Source organism: Balaenoptera musculus, chromosome 3 (genome assembly GCF_009873245.2).
Source record: "Balaenoptera musculus isolate JJ_BM4_2016_0621 chromosome 3, mBalMus1.pri.v3, whole genome shotgun sequence".
In the NCBI taxonomy this organism is placed as follows: Eukaryota; Metazoa; Chordata; class Mammalia; order Artiodactyla; family Balaenopteridae; genus Balaenoptera; species Balaenoptera musculus.
The window spans coordinates 62,010,612-62,026,403 of record NC_045787.1 but is presented as its reverse complement, the minus strand read 5'-3'; the positions used below and the strand labels follow the sequence as shown (position 1 = coordinate 62,026,403).

Sequence of the window (15,792 nt, the reverse complement as noted above, 5' to 3'; positions counted from 1 at the left end):
AAAAGACCCTGAATAGCCAAAGCAATCTTGAGAAAGAAAAAAGGAGCTGGAGGAATCACACTCCCTGACTTCAGACTATACTACAAAGCTATAGTAATCAAGACAGTATGGTACTGGCACAAAAACAGAAATATAGATCAATGGAACAGGATAGAAAGCCCAGAGATAAACCCACACACATATGGTCACCTTATCTTTGATAAAGGAGGCAAGCATATACAGTGGAGAAAAGACAGCCTCTTCAATAATTGGTGCTGGGAAAACTGGACAGCTACATGTAAAAGAATGAAATGAGAACACTCCCTAACACCATACACAAAAAGAAACTCAAAATGGATTAAAGACCTAAATGTAAGGCCAGACACGATAAAACTGTTAGAGGAAAACATAGGTAGAACACTCCATGACATAAATCACCGCAAGATCCTTTTTGACCCACCTCCTAGAGAAATGGAAATAAAAACAAAAATAAACACATGGGACCTAATGAAACTTAAATGCTTTTGCACAGCAAAGGAAACCATAAACAAGACGAAAAGACAACCCTCAGAATGGGAGAAAATATTTGCAAAGGAAGCAACTGACAAAGGATTAATCTCCAAAATTTACAAGCAGCTCATGCAGCTCAATATTAAAAAAACAACCAACCCAATCCAAAAATGGGCAGAAGACCTAAATAGACATTTCTCCAAAGAAGGTATACAGATGGCCAACAAACACATGAAAGAATGCTCAACATCATTAATCATTAGAGAAATGCAAATCAAAACTAAAATGAGATGTCATCTCACACCGTTCAGAATGGCCATCATCAAAAGATCTAGAAACAATAAATGCTGGAGAGGGTGTGGAGAAAAGGGAACCCTCTTGCACTGTTGGTGAGAATGTAAATTGATACAGCCACTATGGAGAACAGTATGGAGGGTCCTTAAGAAACTAAAAATAGAACTACCATACGACCCAGCAATCCCACTACTGGGCATATACCCTGAGAAAGCCATAATTCAAAAAGAGTCATGTACCACAATGTTCACTGCAGCTCTATTTACAATAGCCAGGACATGGAAGCAACCTAAGTGTCCATCAGCAGATGAATGGATACAGAAGATGTGGCACATATATATACAATGGAATATTACTCAGCCATAAAGAGAAATGAAATTGAGTTATTTGTAGTGAGGTGGATGGACCTAGAGTCTGTCATATAGAGTGAAGTAAGTCAGAAAGAGAAAAACAAATACCGTATGCTAACACATATATATGGAATCTAAAAAAAAAAAAAAAAAGGTCATGAAGAACCTAGGGGCAAGACGGGAGTAAAGACACAGACCTACTAGAGAATGGAGTTGAGGATACAGGGAGGGGGAAGGGTAAGCTGGGACAAAGTGAGAGAGTGGCATGGACATATATACACTACCAAATGTAAAATAGATAGCTAGTGGGAAGCTGCTGCATAGCACAGGGAGATAAGCTCGGTGTTTTGTGGTGACCTAGAGGGGTGGGAGGGAGGCTCAAGAGGGAGGAGATGGGGGATATAGGTATACATATAGCTGATTCACTTTGTTGTACAACAGAAACTAACACAACATTGTAAAGAAGTTATACTCTAATAAAGATGTATTAAAAAAAAGAAGAAGAAGAGATTAGGACACAGACAGACACAGAGGGACCATACGAAGACACAGAGAAAAAACAGTCATCTACAAACCAAAGAGAGAGGCCTCAGAAGAAATCAACTCTGCAGACACTTTGATCTTGGATGTTGAGCTTCCAGGATTGAAAATAAATATCTGTTGTTTAAGCCAAAAAAAAAAAATACATATGGCAAAAAATTTTTAAATTGCAACTCATATCATAGATGAAGGCTAATGTTCTTTAAAAAACAAAGAGCTTCTACAAATCAATAAGAAAAAAATACTACACTCTAACAGGAAAAAATGGGTAAAGGAAATGAACAGTTCATAGAAAAGGAAGTACATGGGTCTGAAACAGACAAAAAGATGTTCAACCTAATAACAGAAATGCACAATTAAACTATAATAAGATTCCATTTTCTACTTATCAAACTGTCAAGTTTTATCACACTCTGTGTAGGCAAAGGTATGAAGAACCAAGCACGCTTACATGCTGCTAGCCAGAGTGTAAACAGCTACAGCCTCCATGGAGACAATTTGGTAATATCTATCAAAATTCAAAATGTTCATACCTTCTAACCAATCACGGTACTTCTAGGAATTTATCCTACAGATATACCTGCACATGTATGAAATGATATATGCACAAAGTTTTTTCTGCAGCACTTTTTGTGAGAATGGAAACAACTTAAGTGCTTCTCAACTGGTCAAATAAATTAATTATAGTCTTAGACTACAATGGAATTGTTTTTTAAAAAACTGATGCAGTTCCATTTGTATTGATATGAGATACCAGGAAATATTTTTACACAAGAAAAGTAAGGTGGTAGAAATATATATAGTATGCTACCATTTGTGGAAAAAATATAGATGCTGTGTATGCACAGACTATCTTAAAAGATAAATATGAATCAGATAACAGTAAATTTCTCTGGGGAGGAGAACTAAGTAAATGAAGTATAGATAGAAAGGAGACAATTTTCACTGTATTCCTTTTTGTATCTTTTGAATTTGTACCATATGTATGTATTATCTATCCAAAACTAATTAAACAATTTACTAGTAGAGCTATATTACAAGTTCAGGAGTTGGTTGAACGTGTTTGCAAAATGCAAACATTAGTTGGAACTCTGTAAAGTAACTTCTCTCGGAATTTTATAATTCAACAATTTGTGTTGGATGGAAGGAAGGGGTGTACATGTGCTCAAGGTAAGCTGAGGGGCTGGTCACCACAAGCAGTGGCTATCCTCTGCACTGCCATGTCTAATACCTGGGTCTAAACATGTTTTCTCCCAGGAAAAGGGGGCAGCATGTGTACAAACAATATGGAGGAACCCAGTGCCGTGACTCCTGGAAGCAGCCTACAGATGGTGCTGTCACTGCAGTGCACAACAGATGGCTAAGTATGAATTGTTTTTTAAAAACACAGTGGGCTCTTACTGTTGGCAGCACCAACATTCAGCCAGTCAATCAACACCATTTAATGTGAACTGTGAACGGAGCACACTGCTGGGCCCTACGGGGATCAGCTAGTAAAGTAGTGTTCCCCATACCTGCCTGGGCACAGTAGGCCTTCTGAATCAGAATCTCTTAAGAGGAGCCCGTGAATATAAACTCTAACAAGCATCCCAGTTGTTTTTCTATGATCAGTTAGGTTTGAAAAACATAATCATAAGATAGTGTGGGGTGAGAAGGGGTGGGCAGGAGAAACAGGAAAAAAGAAGAAAAATCCATGAGAACATAAACAACATGAAATACAAGAGCAGCTAACTAGATAGTTTTAGCTATTGGAAGCCATTTATAAAACCTTAACTAACCATAAACATGGAATTTTTTTGTTTAAGATGAAAAATTTTGGTTAAATCAAGATTAAGAAGAAAATTCTTTATATACTGACTTCTGGGTTTTTTTTAAACTTGGTAGATAAAAATTTTTGAACAGGACTATTTTTCATTTGATAAATGAGGATATTATGAGACTCAGTGTTAACTAAACATCACTATTAGTTCATAATAGTATAGAAACATAACATGAGGGCTGAATCCTGCTGACCCACGGAACTTAGGCTTTCCTGTAATTAGAATCTCTCACAAAATCAAAGAGAGCCAAAGGATTCCAGCAGAAGGATCCTGGAGTTCTGTTTTCTCTGTAGCTAGTTACCCTCCAAAGTTTGAATGATACCATTTATATTTCAGGCAGAGAATCCCAGGAGCCTAGTAACATTCATTCATTCTTCTGGATTCTCTAAGCTCTCCTTTACCACTCAAAGGTCACATAGGTGGACAATTACTTGAGGTCCCATAGAAATGCCTGCACAGAATGGCGATTTAACATTGTGCTTTCAGAGCCCATTTAAAAAATGGTTACATAGGGAATGTTTTTGCATCTTTTGTAAAACTGCTCTTAAAGACAATCACTATTATCTTGTTCAATAGCCCTTATATAAAGATCTACGTGAAAAATTCATCTTAGAACTGAATGTCAAGAAATATAATTGTCTCTCTTAGTGAAGTGCTGTGTTTCCTTTTTTTAAAAAAAAAAACATGAGTTATGTAATCTCTGTCTTTCTCCCTCTTGCTCTCTCCTCCACTCTCCTGTTTTCACTGCAGCTGCCAGGAAGTTCATATTTAAATTGCATGTTCCGTTGAGGTACTGTTCTTAACCTATGCTTTCTGATACAACCTCCTTCTGCATTATCTGGCTCTTGCTCTTACAGGGTTGTTTTTGGTGGCTCTAGCATGCCTGGGTCTTTTACTGTGAACTAGAATACTTTTGGAAATTGACAGATCATAAGTTAGAAGTGAAGGAATAGGCTGTTTTTCCACTGAAAAACTGACTGAGGTTTTACTATACAACCAGGAGGTGTATAGGATTTTAAATGATCAAAGTTAAGTCAGATTCATTTGGGAAGAAAATTCATTTAGAAAAAGCTGAATGCCAAGAATTTCAGTGGGAGTGGGGGATGGATTATCTTCCGGTAACTCCCTCTCCCAAGGGCTCCCTGAAGAGGAATATTACAACTTGGGTCAGGATAACAATATCATATGAAGATTGTCTATTACCTCTTAATTACTCAACGCATTTTCCCCCAGTCATGTCAGTTGGCCTTCCTGTCACCTTGTGAAGCAAGCACGGGGCAGGAATGACTGCCTCTTTTACCCATAGGTTGTGGAGAAGGTCAAATCATTTGCCCTTGACCGTATGGTCAGTCCTCACCTCTCCAGCTGAAAGCTTCGTAAAAACTTTTTAAAAAGAAAAAATTCCGGGATTCTTCATCTCCTGCTCAGGCACTAAGTTCATTAGGAAATTCACCCTTATTTGTCCTTATTATATGGACAAAGTGGCAGTCGTCCCCAGCTAGAATACCCAGCTGTGACAGACAATCCTGTTCCTGTCCCATCACGTGTAACCCCAAAAGCTAGAAGCAGGAAGAACAGGAGCTCACGAGTCCAGCACCCAGAGCCCCACCCACCCTGGGGAGGCTCCCAGGGAGAGTGGCCCGGGAGGGTCTCCCTGCCCACAGTCTTGGCCGGGGCTAGGGAGCAGGAAGTTCACTACCAACCACTTCTGTGGCGTATTGAGTCTCACAGATTTGTCATTCAGTACACAGCTTCTTTCTGCACAGCCTACACAGCTAAGCCCTGTACTATATTTCTCTCAGTTTTCCCTCCTCCACCCACAGTTCTGCTGACTTCTTTCCACACAGGAGAGACAGAACAGCTGAGGAAACAGCAGAGCGGTGGAAATTTTTTGAAAGTGTTTTGAGCCCACCCAACCTGAGGAGAGCATTCAAAGAAAAACAGGAAAGGGTGAGTAGGAGCTCCCTCAGCCCCCGCACACAAGCCGGGGATTGTCACTCCCGCCCACCCCCAAGCCCAGTAGAGGCCGACTGCTGGGACAGAGCCGCGGTGCCCACACACCAAAATATGCAAATGTGTCTTCTGTGAGGATGATGGAATGGAGGCAACTGCTCGGCTATTTCAGACACCACATCACAGAACTCGGGAGCACAGGAGGCACATTGCATTCAAACACCTACTCCGAGAGGTTAACCAGCAACTTTGGTCTTAGATTGGAATTTCTAGAGGCCGTCATACGGGAGAGTGAATGCAGGTCCGAAGATGGATGTGTTTCTGTTCTGGCAACCAAACTTAGCCTCCCTAATCTAAAGGGTAATCAATGCCCTCCATGTGTGTATGTGCAATTTCATATTACGCATCCTTTTCTCCCTTTTCATTTCCTTTCAACTTCTCTTCCCACTCCAGACCAGAGCTTTTAAGGCTGTCTGTCTTTTCAGGGATTGAGGGTGAGAAAGAGATGTAAATTCGTTTAGTTCTTAGTCCTGTTGGGTTCCCCATCTCTTCTCTGCTAGAGATTCCAGCCAGTTAGAGGACTTGGAGTTGGCAAGGGCAAAAGGAGACCAGCTAATGCCATCATTCATCTACTCGTTCACTCATTAAATAGACCTTTAATAAACAGCTGCATAGATAAGGTTCCTGTCCTTACCCAGTTTTTTGTGGGGTTTCTTTTGTGTTTTGTTTTCTTTTCTTTTTGCATCTGATTTAGAACAGGGGTTTTGCATAGAACCTAAAATGTATGTAAGGGTTATGTAACCAATGGATCAACAAGATTATCAGTGTCCTTCCCTATAAGTGATCCATGAAAAGGCTTCTGGTCCACAGGTTAGACTAGTCTTATCTCCTAGTTAAGTATCCAAGCACTAAAATTAACTCATTCACCATTCTTCTTTACTTTGTTGGCACAGTTTATTTTTTTTTTCCCATTGTGAATAGGAGATTATCCTCAAAGCTGACCTAACTTTTTTTGTTGGTGTCAGTATTATGTGTTCGATGTTGATGATATTTACCCATTCAGGTAACACATATGTATTGAGTAGCTACAATATGCCAGACGCTGTCTCAGGCACTGACGCTGCCACTTTAAATAATAATCCCTTCATGGAGCCAACAAGTGAGTGGGATCAGACAATCCTTGGCTTGCTGTTCTTTCCAAGACACAAAATAACTTTAATTATGTACTGCTATGCAGAGAAACAAAGTGAAGAATGTGGTTCTAATAGAATGGAACAGTAGGGTTTGTTTGCCTTTGTTGGCTAGGGGTGATCAAGTGTTGAGGTTCTTTGTTTATCAATTCTACTGTCTGACTAGCTGTCTATAACTGACATCCTAGAGATTGGGCAATATAGATGATAGTAAATAGTTAATGTTCTGTAGGGTTTTGAACCATCAGACATTGTAGGGAATGTTTTAAAGTTGGCTGTAAGAACCAGATGGTCAAAGACCTAAGACACATGGCTACTCCAGAAGAGTAGAATTTTCCTTCCCTCCTGAACTCTTAAATTGGAGAACAAAAGAGATACAAATGAGTTTTGCAGCACTGGGACTCTGAAATTAAGGATGAATTATTTCACAGTCTGTTGATGCCAACCAGAGGTATAAGGTATTGAGGTTTCTTGTATTCGTGAGGGATCACAGGGTAGTGATTTGTGGCCAACACAATTGTGCTTGCCTCAAAAAATTATCTATTGTAAGATTCAGCAGGGATCCAGAGAGGCTGGAGAGTCATCCCTGGGCTGTGGATTGAACATACCATTCTACCTCCTGGCACTGAGGGGTCTTTTAGCACCTAATTGGAAAAGAGCTCCATCTCCAACACAGCCCCGAACTGTCAACAAGCTTTCTGCATGTGGAATCTCCCTTCACTTCTAGCTTGCTGGACCACATCCATTCAATAACAAAGGATTCTTGTAGTGTTCCATAACTTCTACAAACTTCTGCTTATCCAGCCTCTCAAATGCTTTCCTTTGGCAAGAAAAATAAAAATGAACCCACTGGCAAAGTCTCAAAGGGATAAACTCATGACAAGTCATGTTTTAATAAGCTCAACTTTTGTCTTAATGAAATTGGTGGATGGCCATTTTTTCCCTAGAAATGGAACCGTCAATGATTTCTCTGGCTTTGATGAAGGATTTGTTTGGAATGCATTGTTCACTGTTGATATCAAATGGACTTTTTTTTTTGAGGGCCCCAGGATGATCAGAGAAATGAAAAACTTTAATTAAAGGGGTTTTCAATGGTACTGTATTCTCTCTTTACATCTATGTTTTTCATGTGACAAAGGAAACCCAGGATACACAATAACTTCCAGTTGTCAGGCTGTTAAGGTATGCTAACTCAGTCTGTGTAATGACACAAGTTTTAGAACTAGTGGAAAGAATAAGACAAACCTGAGTGTGCATCCTGACTCCAAACTCTCACTCTGTCATTTAATACCTTGGCCAAATTATTTAACCTCCCTGAGTCTCATTCAATGGAAGTCATGACCTCCCTCCTAGAATTGTCGAGAGGGTTAGATGAAATTTAGCACAGTTCCTGGCATGTTGAAGGCCCTCGGTGATGCCATTCCCCCTTCCATCCCCCCATTCCCTTCTCCCTGTAGCTGCATTTATGAGATGACATCACAGTTCCCTCAGTGAGATGGCTACTAGGTCTCAGGGTTTCTCTCAGATTTCTGCTGATTTAAGAATCCAACTGTGCTGGTATTATTTATGCAAATGTCAGCTGGGGACCGATGCTATAACAAGGATGAGTCACTTCAGAGCATTCCTTCACAGTCTCATCTTGCCTCAGAAAGAACTGGGCTTTCCTCACTGATGGTGAAGAATGATGGGAGAGATTGCCCTGGGACTCAGGCACTCAAGACCAAATGCTCTCCTAGCATCAAGAGTCTTTTGCAGAGAATGTCCAGGACTCTCCTGGGTGACATTCAACAGTGGTTAGCAGCTTGGACTGTGAAATCTAACAAAACAAGGTTTGAATCCTGATTGCCACTCACTAGCTGCTAGCGTCTCAAAGCATATGTTTTCTCTCAGAGTTCGTTTGAGGATTAAATAAGGCAACATACATAAGGCACTTAGAATAGTGACTTGGCACATAGTAAATGCTCAATAGAAGCCAGTTATAATCTCTCTCTCTTTGTCTCTGTCTTTGTCTCCCTCTCTCTCCCTCTTTTCTCTCTCTTCCTCTGTCTCTCTGTTTCTGTCTCTGTTGGTCTGTCTGGTCTGTCTGTCTGTCTGTGAGTTAACCTCTCGGCTATTTGCTGATCATTGAAGCCTGCCTTCTAGCAATTGGCACATTAACAGAGATGTTGTTTCTTGTACATTTACTACGTTCTCACTCCTGCTGAAATGTCTACATCCCACCTATACACACTCCACTCAACATTAATTTGTCCTTTGATCATTATTTTGTGAAGCCTGCCTTCACATACTTGAAAGAAACTATAATTATTGCTCAGTCATATGAAACCTCACATCATAACTAAATAAATAGCTGTTGATTGATAATGAAAATAATCAAGAGCTTAAATAATATACTTTATTAAAAAGCTATCTAATTTCATACCATTATTTCCAAGTTCCATATCCTGCCAAAATAGTTTATCTCAGTAAATTCGGTTTTAAAAAAATCTCTATCAAAATATGAATATTAATAATAATGATCTGAATCTTCATCATGGAACACAAAGTTGCCCTATTGCCATGGATTGGAGGTTAATAAGTATATGAAGTAACATTTACCAAAGGTCCTCTGGATGCACAGCCCTTTATTGATAAATTGTAGCTTCGTAATTTTAGTGAGAGAGCTTTACATTTCTTTTTTCCAGAAAAAGTCTCTAGATTCTTCATGCTCTTGAAGAGGCAGGTATATCTCTGTGATAATATATATGTCATTAGGTCCTTTATATTACCAATATATCATGGAGACATTCAAATTTACATTATATACAAGCTCGCTATTAGTTTCCTGAGTTAGGTGGTACCTATTCTGATCTAACTACTAAAAAGCAGATAACATATGCATATATCCTGTCTAATGACTCAAATTAAATATATCTCAAAGAAAGTTCTATCTTATTAAAATTCACATATATTTTTCTTACAAGGGAGTGATTATTCTGCATTGCAGCATGTGTTTATTACAAACTTAGAGTTCATGGACGAATAGTGATGGAGTTGCAAATCAAGTCAACGGCTTAATTAGCTCAGGAGGATTTTAGGAAGCTTTTCTCCCTCTGTGAGCATAAGCTTAGAGGTTAGCTTGGAGGCCTGTGCTGGGTTCCCGGTACCCCAGGCTCTCCCCATGGAGACGGATCTTTACCTGAGGCCCTCGCCCTCGGGAGAGTGCTGTCTGCAGTACTCCAAAGTGTAGGTCTCAGTGGCCTCTGGGTTGGCAGGCCGCCATCGGATGGTGGCCGTGTTCCAACACACAGTACAGTCCTCGGTACAGATCACAGGGGTGGAGGGCGCTGCAGAGAGAGAACCAAGTCAATTGTGGCTCACGCTATGGCAGTTCTGCTTCCCTGGTACTCTGGGAAGAATGCTTGGGCATGATTTTATTTTAATTTTTGACTAAAAAATACATTCTAGGTCGAAAAATCCAAAAGATATAAAAATGTATACAGTGAAAAGTCTCCCTCTCACCCCTGCCTTCCAAATTGCCCAGTTTTCACCCATCTGCAAACAGCTTCTAAAAGTAGCTTCCTATAAATCCTACCAGAGTTTCTTCATACATATACAAGTAAATAAAATTATTCTTGTCCCCTTCCTTTACACAAAAGTTAGCCATGATCTTGCCATCAATAGGTGCTCAATAAATACTTGTTTTAAAAGGCAAGAAGAAAGGATAAACCAGTGGAAGTAAGTTAACTGCCTCAGAGGGGTATCCAAGACAGGCCAGGGCAGGGACAGTTACAATTATCTTAAAGGCAATGCAAACTCGGCTTATCCTACACCTGCTTCAGCCCCCTGTGAAAAGGTTCCATCATGGGAATGCATTCCCAGCTGAATACCACTGCTGAGAAACCTTTTGGGGGCTCCCAGCACCTATATGAGGAAGCCTGAGCTTCTTACCTTAGCAAATGTGAACTCTATACACTATACCTTTCTCATCTCATGTCTCCCCTCTCCTTGTTTTTAAGTCAAAGAAATAATACCAAAATTCTTGTTGTATCCTGCACACTCCATACTCTTTCTTACCTGGGCACCTGTGCTCATTTGTCTTCTTCAAATGGAATACACTCCTTTAACACATTATTCCTACTGATCCTTTAAGGATTCCATTCAGACATCAGTTCTAGGGAGCCATTCCTGACCCTGTCCCTGCCCTGGCCTGTCTCGGATACCCCTCTGGAGTGTTCTGGATCACGGCCCTTACCACACAGTTTTTATAATCTTTTGTTCTGTGTCTCCCGCACTTGAGTATGAGCTTTGTGAGAAGAGCCCAGTCTTATTTCTTGTTGTAAACCCAGCACTGCACAATACCCAGCACACAATAGGTGCTTAACAAATGCTTATTGGTAGATCTTAATAGTCTGTGAAGAATTGAGTATTGCCTCCTAACACCCCCTTAACATCTCTTTACCTGTTCTAAAAATTGCCCTTTCGCTGGGCAGGCTACATCCGGTGAAATTCACAGCCATTACCCATACTTGATAGCATCGGTCAGGTTCTAAATCTTCAAAAACGCAGTAGCTTTCTTTCACGGTCACTCTGTATTCTTCTACCAAATCTAGCATAAAACACAATCATAAATGCTAGGGTATCTTCCTAAGTTAGTTGAAAGTTACAGTTATTGGAAAAATAACACATTTTTCAGTGGGAAACACAAACTGATAAACTTACAGATACTACTGTGTGATAGATAGCACTTTAGAACACTTAAAGCAACAGCATTCTGAAAGATATTTAGAATGACATAGTATTACTTGTGAACACTTACCAGAAAATAATAGCATATTAGTAAGATCCTGAGCTTCATATTCCGCAATTAAAGTAACTTATTTCAATAGCAAATACTAAAATTGCAGAGTTTATGTTAACTTAAATCTCAGTAATACATTCTCAAGAAAATTCTTAAGAAGCAATGCCTATATTTCAGGAGAGTATGTAATAAAATAAGGACAATCCCACGTTTTCTAAATTTATGATGTTAAAAAGCATCTTTACAGATTAGTAAAGCATTTTAGTATTCAGTATGATTTTCCAAGTTTCAAATCCTGCTTCCTTCTCATGAATTCCAGAATCCTTTCCCCTAGAGATTTCCACAATTTATAGAAATACTTAAACACCTTTGATAGAGAATAAACTATTCTAAGAAATAACTTTGTTTACTCAAGACATTTCCTAAAATTACTTATATTATTTTCAATATGTTAGTAGTAAATATTACTCAATAACATTCTGAACACCTGCCCCTTGGGCCAATCTGATTATTCTTACTGAAATTTTCTCTCCTTTTAAAAGAACAATTTTCTTTTCTAAATTAGCTTATGGTAATTCCAGTTATCCTCTCTTATTACTCCAGGATGTTACATCTTCAAAACCCCTCCAGTTAAGAAACCCAGATTGTTCCCTTTTAAAGTAAATTTAAGAGATCTTCAACTCAGAAGGTTTCTTCAATTGCATCTCTCTTTCCCAACGAGCTATACTTTCTGCGCAGAAAGTTTGGCTTAAATAATATCATAAAGACATATACGCTGAAAAACATTTCCCCATAGCCTAGAACTTGTGACTGCAGTTTTCAATGGAATTATCATTTTAGGCTAAGTCCTGTTAGCCTGGTACTCCTTTTAACAGAGCACATAGCATATGTTACTGGAGACCTATTACACACCGCATGGTATCACAGTCTGGACCATCAGAATAATGAACTGGCATCAGCAGAGTTCAAGGCATTGAATGAATGAGACACAGCACAGGTAAGTGGGGCATGGTGCGGGGCGTCGGGGGGTGGTGGCGGTGAAGCACTTTTAAAAAGTACTCCAGGAAATAAACAGTTGTTAAGAGGAGTCTTGGAGAGGCATGAAGTTCCATGATATAGCTGGATAGACACAGTGAAGTGTGGTATAACAGAACAAACACAGAGTCAAGCAAATAAAAACGTAAGCTTTGGAATCTGAAAGATCTGTATTTAAAACCTGCCCTGGTCCCAAGTAACTTGTGTGGTCTTGGGCAAATTATTTAATCTCACATCAGTTTTCTCATTTGCAAATGCAGATAAGAGCACTTTCCTTGTTGTGCTGTGACAGGTATATGGTAATAGGTCCCCAATAAGATAGGAGTTCTTATAGACAAACTTAGCCAACTTTACAATATGCCTATGGTTGCTTTCTTACTTTTTTTCTAATTTATATAAGTATCACATGACATCTGAAAAGACTTAAATACTGGTTAACAGTGAAATACATTATAATTCATTCCTTATTACAAATTGGGTTCCTATGCCATGTCAATCCTGTCACATGCTCATTTGATTTCCAAAATAAATGGGTCTATCTTCAACAAGCAACACAGAATGCCAGCACTCCCAGCTCTGATTCATCAGGAAGTACAACCTCAAACTGCCTGGCTTCTAGGTCTTATTAGAGGTCCTAGAGGTATCTACAGAGGCTCAACTATATGACGTGCCACCCATTCACCCTCCTAAGCACTTTCACCTCTATCTTCGCATTAATTTGGGACACCAGAAGACTACACCATACAGTCTTCTCATGCCTTGAGAAGTGTGAACTCTGAATTTACCTTTATAGTTTGTTTTCAGCTTTTATCAAAGGTGGATCTGAGAAATGCCAACCATGACATCCAATGCTGCATTTGCACTAAAATTACTGTGGAGGACAGCGTCCTATATACAGCTCATTTCTCCTCTACAAAGTGGCACACTTTATACTTGTCTTTTAGACTTCAGTTCTGATTGAAACTTTGTTTTCAACACTTTGGTACATTACCTCCTGCCTGAAAATGAGAATCACTTAATTTCTCCTGTTAACCTGAGAACTCAAAGCCAAATTTGAATTTCAAGTACAGTATTCATGTTGATCATTAGGATGATATTTACGCATTTTTGTTTTCCTTGATCCTGATTTCCAAATTTTGCTTACATGTTATTTCATTATATGATTGTTGGTTCATTGTTGTTTTATTAAGTGTCTACACGTGCTTTGTGGAAAGAGCCATAATATGTATATGTTTAAATACTACACATTAAGATATAGAAATGTACATATGCACCTGAATTTGTGTTAGCAATCCTACCATTTACTTCCTGGTCATCTTGTGGCTCCTCCATGCAGTAAACCTGGAATGAGTCAATGACATCTTCCTTGTTCATGCTCCAGTAAACTGCAATTGTTGTGCTAGTGGCAGAATTTGGTTCCTGAGGTTCTAATCTAGGAGGCTGTGGAACTGGAATATAAGCAAGATTTATTATCAGTAATGCTGCTTTTATTGATTGATTTCTTTTTCTTTTTGCAAAAGTCACTTGTACTTACTGATAAAAATGGAAACAATACAGAAGTACATGGAGTAAAGCTGGGAGGACTACCTTGTTCCCAACAGCCCACAACCCCAAGGATATTCCTTGGAGGCAACCACTGTTACAGTTGAGTGTGTCTCCCTCCAAAATGTCTTGTCTGCATGTGTACATATATACATATAGTATACATAGAAATAAACAAAAAATGGATCTCCCAATGGGATCACTTGATAATATTCTTCTGTAATCCTATATTTAGAGCAATAAACTTATACAAGTTAGAGGATTCATCAAATGATTTGGTTTTCCTTCAAAACAAAACTTTGAGAACACATTGCTAGATAACCAATGTTGTATCCTTCTACATCAGTATAGAAACTATATTCAAATAGAGACAAATGAAACCCTTTTTAGCTATAGTTGCTATATCATCAAGGCTGAAAAAGACTTGCATGAATAAAATACCAAAATACACTTTCTGAAACGACTATCCCATTTTTTCCATCTCCAACATGACTATACCTACAACTTTTTAAAACAAAATGTAAAAATTACATGGGGGAAAAAGTACCCTATTAACTGATTCAAATATAAGGTTTAGATATCTAGTATAAATCCATTGTTCTGAATTTTAAAGACAACAATATTCTCAAGTGTTTTACTAGAGATTTCAAAGGTTTATAATTATGCATATTGAACATTAACAGCATATACGACACCATAAATCAAGCTCCTATACAATTCTCCTCTAAAATTTTTGAGATATAAAAGCACTGAACATAGTTTACAAATTAAAGGAAAAGGTTATTCCCATAGTTGAAAAGATGTCCTGTTTTTAAATTTATTTGTGTTGTTATTTTCCTGTCAACAATTTCCTGAGAGATGAGCTTGCTGAATAATACAGGCCAAATTTTGTGAGATTACTTTATTAAAAGTCAACACTGAAGGGAAAGAAAACAAAGTTTAGTTCAACAGGAAAGTGGAAATTAGAAGAAATAAATGGGTCTAAATTTAGTAAATGGAACAAAAAGAGACACATTGAAAAGATTCAATAAAGAGATAAAGACCTGAAGAAATACACAGTTATGAAAAATGAGAAGCAGGATAAGAGACTGGGCAAGTTCATGGGTTTTGGAGCAGAGAGGCTGGCCTAAGGTTAAATGCCAGATCCCCCACTTAGGAGCTGTGTTATCTCAGCTTCAGTTCCTCCATCTTTAAAATGGGAAAACGACAATAATACCATTTCCTCCCAGGGCTGTTTTAAAAAGCAAGATAATGTATATTAAGTGCTTAGCAATGTATCTGACACATAACCGGTGTTAACATTCAGAAAGCAACATGGCCTTTTGCAGGAGCACAGAAAATGGAGGGGAGAAGGCAGGAAGCCCCTGAAGATGGGAGCTGAAGTAGAGACCCATCATCTGGTAAATCACAGAGGGAACACAGAGGTAAGACATGCTGGGTGCCTGCATGATAAGGCAGGAAGCCTGCCTGTCAGAGCACCTCCCCAAGGACTGATAGTGGTTCAGAGACTCTTACACTATCTTTGACTTTTCTGTCTTCCCAGCAGGAAATCAGTGTCACATTCTAAAGGAGTCCATCCAGATAAATGTAGTTCAGTAAATTTTCATGTTGCCCAGGTTTATGGAAGAGCCAAGCAGATTGATTATTATCAATCATCTTTGAAGCAGTGCTGGAGAACTTCTTAAGGCATGAACAACGAAAATGCAGCTTTTTTCTCTATGAATTATAAATTGCGCTATAGCTGCCTTTTTAAAAATGGCAACATCTTTTCAAAAATCTCTCTCTCAGGTAGCTTAACA

General features: G+C 38.8%; 1 protein-coding gene across 2 annotated transcripts in view; it reads right to left on the bottom strand.

Annotated features, from left to right (window-relative positions):
- CMYA5 (cardiomyopathy associated 5) overlaps positions 1 to 15,792 on the bottom strand; it is a 113,454-nt gene that overhangs the window by 19,359 nt on the left and 78,303 nt on the right. The window contains exons 7-9 of one of the 2 annotated variants that reach the window (XM_036846162.1): positions 13,726 to 13,899; positions 11,078 to 11,224; positions 9,815 to 9,962 (exon numbers count right to left, since the gene is read on the bottom strand). In XM_036846162.1, the coding sequence (XP_036702057.1) occupies positions 9,815 to 9,962; positions 11,078 to 11,224; positions 13,726 to 13,899 (469 nt within the window). The remainder of the gene's footprint in view (positions 1 to 9,814; positions 9,963 to 11,077; positions 11,225 to 13,725; positions 13,900 to 15,792) is intronic. The other variant, XM_036846163.1, reaches the window with a different exon arrangement.